Genomic DNA, 7,783 nt, shown 5'->3' on the forward strand with positions numbered 1-7,783 from the left:
TAAATTGAATTGGATGAGTATCCTTTTTTATTATCTTTGCAAGTATTATTTTGGTGAAAAAAATCCACCATGTACATTGTATAATATCTAACTACAGTATAAAATACATTTGGGGAACCAGAAATTATAGTAGCTTTGAGGTGTTCAAGAATGTCAGGCCGGGAGTTGTTGCCAATCTCGCGTCAGGGAGTGGAGAGACCTTCTATACATGGGTCACCTCTCTCAAAATTTGGTTTCTTGGTTACAAGCAGCATGGTTAACAAATCCCTTGCTCATTTCAAGTTGCTCTAATATGACAGGTTCTGATAAATTTATCGGAGAAGTTAACGTACTTTGTCCACAGGGATCGAAGTTGAGGGAACGCTATATCTAGCCAAGGTTTTGCTCGACCGTTGAAGTGGATCACACCAGCACTCTTAGCATCCGGGATGCTCGTGTTATCTTGGTACCCGAGTCCTAGCATGTGCCAAAAGGGATCAATAGCATGGACATGACCATGAAATGCAATTAGTCCTGGAGGTAATGTACCTAGCTGCCACAAACTTAGATCTGACTTCAAGTTCTGCACAAGAAAAGGAAGACTATATCATCATCGAGTTTTTCAGTAAGTACTTTCGAGCAATTGCAAAAGATTACTTCCCCTTTCTATATTTAGAGGCAATTTAACTTTAAGCATCCCATTTTAACCTTAAGCGAGATGATCTGTAGCTATGCAAATATCTCTGACTTGTTTTAAATCATAAATTTCAAGAGTCTTTCTATGTTTCTTGAACTCCGTGGCCAATCAAAGTTCATCACATAAATTGGGACAGAGGGAGTACTAGTTAAAACAAAATGCTTGAATGTTGCATAATGTTCAAAATGCATTTCATTGAATTAACAGTTGATGTCACTTGTAGAGTTGTAGTTAACCTGTTCGAGCCAGTAGTGGTATGCCTCACTTATATTTGTTTCTCTCCATGCTTCCAGATCAAAAATGTTCATGCCATAGGCCCATGCACATTCATTAGGATCAAAGTTCTTCGATATGAGAGGATGAGAAAAATTCAAATAGCTTTTAAAGCGCTTCGCCATCACAAACTTGTCCTCTCCCCTGCATGTCTCTACCGCTCCATTCACCTTCCCGTTCATTTCAATGTCCCATAGAGATGAAAGATCGGTTTGAATGACGATGTCATCGTCCAGGAAGACTACCTTATCAAGACTGGGAAACAACTGCAAAGACATTTCTACTTCTCAGCATTAAAATTTAAAGTGCTTCAGAGAAGGACAGATGGACGTTACATGCAATTTAAGTGAGCTTCTAAAACTTCCGTTACCTCTGGCAAGTATATCCGTATGTGGTTCATCAGAGAATTGTATTTGGGACTGAGTGCTTGCAACTTTGCTGCAATGATATGGGGCTTTTCTGTTGTATTCGCTACAATTGCTGATGACCCTCCCCTGAATTGTGATCTTGCTTTTTGGTCTTTCTCCATTGCTTCCAGAACTGGGACCTTTCCCTTTGTTAACCAATCGAAATGGTGCAACGCTTTAACCTCAATGATTGCAGGTGTCAAAGAATGTAACGAAAACCAAGCTTGCATCGGTGAGAAGGTTTTGCTATCCGTGATTATGTGAAGGACAACTTTCTCAGGTCGGAAAGAGTTCTGGACAAGCGATGATGCAACAACAGAAGCAGCAAGAATATTGTCAGAGGCTAGGACAAAATGGAAGTATGAATTATCAACAAGGGCGGGAACAAGTTCCGGTGATGGTAACTGGAGACGGGCATTGGCGTTGATGGAATGCTCATGTGCTAGCTTGAGATCAAGGCAGTGCAGCTGTTTCGGGATGCCACTAGATGCTACATGCCGATAAAGGTATTCTTGGATCTTGGCAGTTCTTGTTCTTTGTTCAAGGAGGGTTACCTGCAACAAATAGACATTAATTGTTGAAAACATAATTTGGTAAATAAGAATGTGCTTCTCTAATAGTTTAAGCCTTCCGATGAGATGGTCATACAATTCAACACTATTCAAGCCTTGAGTGGTTAATATGATTACATTGTGAATATCTCATAACTTTTGCTTCATAATCAACTGGTCTGCCTTCTAGTTAATTGTTTAGCAGCCAGGAAAGTTTTAACAAAAAAAGGGCAGCCTGGTGTACTGAGCTCCCGCTATGCACTGGGTCTAGGAAGGTCAGGACGATATTGGGTCTACTATAAGCGATGTTGCTCGGACTTCCTAAAAATGTTGTCGCACCCTGTCGGATTCTCCAAATATGAACTACTTTTCAAGGATCCGGCACACACACCCATTGCCCATTTTGAAGAGTCCGAGCAACATAAACTATAAGATTCTTACATTACATTTCCACGACTTGAACCAGGGACCTCCTGACAGTAGTCAAGAAATTAATCAAGGAAAGTTCTTTATCCACATGTAATTTGTTGTCTACGACAAAATATGGTACCTTAAGTTAACTTTATCTCTATACATGATGGAGAAGGCATGATAAGTACATAATACCATAGCTTTAAGCTTGACAGCAAAGGTTTCTGCATCTGGCCTTGTGTCCTTCATTTCTTCCATAAACTCTTCCAACGATTGAGGAGTTTCCGGCCCTTCTTCTATTTCAATCTGGTCCGTAGGTTCCTCCAATACTTGATAAATCACCTCAGGTACCTAACAGAATACGGGAGAATAGATATTTTGAGCTAGTGATTTTAAATAGAAGAAAATAACTCTACAAAGATCTCCTGTCTTTCATATACTGATCTTCTGTGTTTATTTTTTACTGATCTCTTGTGAGAAGAGCAAAATAACTAAAATAACATTTGTAATAGGCCATAAAACCAATCTCCCCTTAGATGAGCATGGCTCAAAGGGGATTTCAAAAATAATATGCGCAAATAGGATACAAATATGAGGCGTAGAAGCATACTGTTGATTCGAGTTGTGTCCCCAAAATCCTTGGTCCAATTTTTCTCCCCAAGCACCCTGCCTTAGAATGAAATTTAGAGTTTCTTCGATGGGCAAACAGTGAAAATGGCTCTCACATCAAGTGAAAAATAAGAAAAGAAAAGAAAATTGGAAAAGAAATGGTGATATAAGTGCTATATTGATACGCTTTTTTCTGCAGAAATTGAAGACATAATACATAGATAGACACCTTAACTTGGTCTCAACTGACAACTATACACCTCGACTTTGAAAATGAACATCTAAATGCCTTAATTTGGTTTAAGTTGGCCTCGTAAACACCCCAACTTTGAGAATGCACCCCCCTTAAAGTCTAGATATGCATTTGCAAAGTTAAGTTCTTCGTGAGATGCACTTGTGTCAAGTTGTAGTATGTAGACAGTCACAATGAAAGTTGGTGTGTTCAGTTGCCAGTGGAGGCCAAGTTATAGTGTCTATCTATGTATTATGCCGAAATAGAACTGGTAACTCTTTTATTCACTTCTATAAGCTTGCTGTCTTAGTATGTTCAATCAATGAATCTGTAGATATTTTGGTTCATCTACATGTTGTAAGAGTTATCTAGTAAATATACGAACACAAAGATGATCAACATAATTTAGTTTATGTTAAGTTACAACTACTTGAGCAGTAAGTATAAGGGCAGACCGGTGCATTGAGCACCCCGCGTTCATGCAGGGTTCAGGGAAGAGCTGCACCCTTAAGGTGTGATGTAGGCAGCCTACCTGATGCTTACATCAGTGGCTGATTCTACAGCTCGAACCCATGACCTATAGGTCACACGGAAACAACTTCACCAATGTTACAACTGCTATTATATTATGCTGAAATATTTACATGCCATTCTATTAATAATGTTTCTAATATCTGCAACAAATCAAGTACTATATTATAAAGATCACATATTACCACAATCATTTTTTTCCTAATGCTGCTTAATACAATTTCTTATACATGCCTCTTGGTAATGGCGAATTCCACTTCTTTTTCAGAGAGAGAGAGAGGGAGAGCGAAACGTACCTAGCGTTGAACATTTTCGTTCTCCATCTATGGTGTCTTCAGCCGTTAACATGAAGACAAACCTGAGAAGAAACGTAAAAAGCAGGAGCGAATAGAAGACCATGAGGTACGATATTCTCCTCGAACCAACTTTTACTTTGACAAACTCCTTGAATCCTTTAGCTGGGAGGACAGTAACATGCCTCAAACTCGGCGATATGAGGAGTTGCATTGTATGTTTCAAAGAAAAATGAGAAAAAAGAACACAAAATGTTGATACTATTTGTGTTCTTGTTCTAGTTTTTCATTTGGCAATCAATAACTCTATACTATAATAAGCTGATTGAGTTAGAATTTGAAAAGGAAAGACTATGCAAAGGTTGTTGATGTTCAAAGTTGCTGTCATTCACCTAACCTTGCTTAGCATGAAGGTTAAACATGCATTTTTCCCCAAGTTTTAACATGTTTGCATCAATTTTTGACTGAGAAAGAAGACTCATGGATTGTAGTTGTTGGTTCATTTCAGAGTTTAACTACTATACATTGACAGCGTAGAATGAATTTTTACTTTTAAATGTACAATTAATCTCGGTATAAAGTCCCGCATAAATAATCATTGCATGATAAATCTCACATAACTAGTAAGTGAACCAAACGACCCCTTAAAACATAGTAATTATGGGTGATTGTCCCAAAAAAAAGTGAGATTTTAAGTTGAAAAACAAAGTAGATTACCTACCAAAATGAGTTCGTAAGAAAAAATTATATTGTCAGTGTATATAAGTGAAATCTTCTTAAGAAAGAGATATAAGACTAGTAAAGGCGGCAGCTGATTAGTGGATTTAATTTGCTTTGATTATCGTATTATCTATTGTTGCTATTGCTTTTTCTCTATTATTTTTTATATGACTTCTTCACTACTGTATTTCCTATTTAAACTTACTTTAAATTGTTTTACCTGTGCCGAGGATCTATCAAAAACAACCTCTTTACGTTCATAAGATATGGGTAAAGTCTGCGTACATACCACCCTCCCTAGACCACATTTGTGGAACTGTTGTTTTTTATTTTTGAAGGTGGGACTGAAGAAAGGTTTTTTTTTAAGTGTTCAAATTAGATTGGAGATAAAAGTTTGGTGTTGTTTCACTTTGCCTTCATATGAAGTTATGAAATATTGTAAGATTGAAAAACATAAGGGAATTTTGGGCTTTTTTTATGATTTGAACAGAGTTTCTAAATGGACAATGACCTACTGTCTTCTTTACTTTCTTTCTTTCTTGGACTGTCTTAATCTGCAAATCATGGTGTGGTTGGGTCTAATAAACTACTTTAACGTTATATATACTGACAGTATGAATATTTTTTGGGGGATGTTTACGCGATTTGCTCAGGCGGGTAAAAATTATTTCCGCAATAATGAAATATCCAACAGGTATGTACGTTGTGTACTTTCGGGGCGTACAATTCACTTGTTATATGTGATTTATTTGATCTTACTTTATTGTATACTACTTAGGTATACAAAATTACTTGAGTATTGCATCATTCATTCCCGTGAATAGAGTTACTCGCTACCTGTGAACTGTGTTGATGTAAGGTACAAGGTACTCAATGAAATAGTTGAGATGCACACAAGTCACAGTCTTATTATAGAAGAAAATATCGCGAATTTTACGTTACCACGAATTTTCCTGCTAATAAATTCTCTTAAAATTTGATGTAATTATAGAGATATGTGATGTTTATCTGCTTAATGAAATCACTGAGATAAAAATAATCTGTCAAAGGAGACCAGATTCTCAACTTCAATGAGTCCTTCCTTTTCATATGAAATATAATTTTTCTAACTGTACCAAAAAAATATATTTATAAATATACCGAGTGGTTTCATTTTGCTTGTGCACACCTCAATAAATTCCACAGGATATCGACCAATTCCCACCCATCAACAACAGGTTTCAAGTAATTTTGTTCATCAAGACTAGAATAGATGAAAAAAATGAAAGTCGAACCAACAAAAAGAAAAGCAGGAAAAAGAAGAACTTAGAACACATGCAAGAGATGGCAAAATAATTCAAGGTAGCAGCTAATCATTAACATTGTAAGTAAGCACTAGAAATAAATGTTTTATCACAATGGAGGAGAGTAAAGGGAGCTTAATATTTTCAGATCACACAACACAGTGCTTTAAGATCGAACGAGAAGAAGCAATACAAAATTCATGAGTTTCAGCTGTTACTCGTCGTCTTTGTAAGGATACTCCTCAGGAACCTGTTTCAGAAGTTTCAACTGCAGCTCGAATGCATCATCGCCTCTAAGCATATCACGGATCCATGTGACTTCAGTCTTCATTGACACCTGAACACAGGGTAAACACAGATAAATTTGGTGCTCCAACAATAGCTAAAAAAAACGCAACACTCTCAATTCACCCTTGCTGCAGAAGATTATACAGTATTGAGTATAGTATATTTTGGCTTCTCATATCCTGCGGCAACTCGCCTACTAAAACCTAACAATTACTAATGGACCAAAGGGAGGCGATTCAGATAGATTATAAAGATCTCAACCTTACAATTCTCTAGTTAGGGAGGCTGCAAGATTGGAAAATGAACTCATCTGACTTTAGTATGACATGAAATAGACAAGGAAATGCAATGCACTGCTAGATTGCCACTTTGAGAGCAAAGTAAAATGACAACAATGTAACATAGTTCATAACGTTTCGATTTAGAAAAAACACCCTTTCAATTGCACTCACATTAGTGACTCCTATTAAAACTTGACAGTAAATGAGGACGTCATATGCTGATATCTATAAGAGGTGTCTTCTTCTCAGAGAGAGAGAGAGAGAAAAGATGTGATCATGTATGTTGTGTGAGGCCAACGCAAAGTAAAAATTGGTATTAGCAGATGCTATAGAAGGGGGAAGCTCACCATCTCTAATGCCCCTCTGATTACTCCACTTAAGATGTTACAATAATATAGACCTTGACATGTATCAGGGAGCTCAACAAAGTCTACCAAGGGGTTGTCCTCCAGAATTAAACTGCACGTTGTTCCCTCAGCATTCCAATTTCCCACAGTTGCTGTGACACCTAGGAACATTTTGAGGCCAACCTGTTCATATGAGCAGCAAGAAATCATGTTTCCTAAAACAAAAAGTTCAGCATAATTTTTGAAAGGGTGATCAACTACGTCCAAGTGTATGTTATAAATAAAATGAACTTGAGAATATGAAGGTAGTAAGAAGTTGAGATGCTCAGCTCAAATATGACACACAAACAACAATACATTCTGCTCACTGCCAATGAATACTGGCAGAGAAACAACAATATATACTGATCAACCCATAAAATCAACTAGGAGATTCGTTCCCAACTTTTTTTACTCAACATCCGAAAGACATAAATGAAGGGAACATGAGCTAGAGATAGAAGCATTTAATACCTCCTTCTGCATACTGTTTGTGTATATGTGTGTTTGTAGAGATGCACACCATCAATCTTCCATTAAAGAGCAAAGTGTGAAAGGAACATTGGTGGTTATATTCATAGTAAGACATTTGGATTGTGAATTAAGGTCCAGAAAACTTATCCAGCCTTATTGTGTTCACAATATTTAAATTTTGAGGATTTTTTAGGAATAAAAATATCCAAGAATCATCATCATATCCTAAGGGTGACAACAATCCCTCTAAAAAAGGGGCAAAGAATGACCAGCCACACTCTCATTCTCTATTTTCCCTTTCTCCATCCTTTTTCTCTTCTGCTTCCTTAGAAACCCAGGGCGAATCCATGACCATACACCCTCTAGGA

At 37.1% G+C, this 7,783-nt stretch overlaps 2 protein-coding genes across 2 annotated transcripts in view; both read right to left on the reverse strand.

Annotated features, from left to right (window-relative positions):
* On the reverse strand, window positions 1–4,802 carry LOC102585279 (probable galacturonosyltransferase 12). Its single transcript, XM_006352425.2, has 6 exons — window positions 3,987–4,802; window positions 2,929–2,984; window positions 2,514–2,669; window positions 1,320–1,910; window positions 913–1,215; window positions 1–562 (listed from the first exon to the last, which is right to left on the reverse strand). The coding sequence occupies exons 1-6, from the start codon at window positions 4,195–4,197 to the stop codon at window positions 278–280; spliced, it is 1,602 nt and encodes a 533-aa protein (XP_006352487.1). The 5' UTR covers window positions 4,198–4,802; the 3' UTR covers window positions 1–277.
* A 1,216-nt stretch (window positions 4,803–6,018) lies between these two features.
* Window positions 6,019–7,783, reverse strand: part of LOC102585954 (trafficking protein particle complex subunit 3-like) — a 12,615-nt gene continuing 10,850 nt past the window's right edge. Inside the window, exons 4-5 of the mRNA XM_006352427.2 lie at window positions 6,903–7,085; window positions 6,019–6,323 (exon numbers count right to left, since the gene is read on the reverse strand). Coding sequence (XP_006352489.1) covers window positions 6,201–6,323; window positions 6,903–7,085 — 306 coding nt within the window. The 3' untranslated portion in view covers window positions 6,019–6,200. The remainder of the gene's footprint in view (window positions 6,324–6,902; window positions 7,086–7,783) is intronic.

Source organism: Solanum tuberosum, unplaced genomic scaffold (assembly GCF_000226075.1).
Source record: "Solanum tuberosum cultivar DM 1-3 516 R44 unplaced genomic scaffold, SolTub_3.0 scf00149, whole genome shotgun sequence".
Classification (NCBI taxonomy): domain Eukaryota; kingdom Viridiplantae; phylum Streptophyta; class Magnoliopsida; order Solanales; family Solanaceae; genus Solanum; species Solanum tuberosum.

What these genes read in the sequence shown, in the direction of transcription:
- LOC102585279 (XM_006352425.2), bottom strand. Translation starts at nt 4,197, where the DNA reads ATGCAACTCCTCATATCGCCGAGTTTGAGGCATGTTACTGTCCTCCCA. An exon ending in GGACACAACTCGAATCAACA is followed by an intron (nt 2,670 to 2,928) that starts GTATGCTTCTAC and finishes GTATTCTGTTAG; the next exon opens with GTACCTGAGGTGATTTATCA. An exon ending in CTGTCAAGCTTAAAGCTATG is followed by an intron (nt 1,911 to 2,513) that starts GTATTATGTACT and finishes TATTTGTTGCAG; the next exon opens with GTAACCCTCCTTGAACAAAG.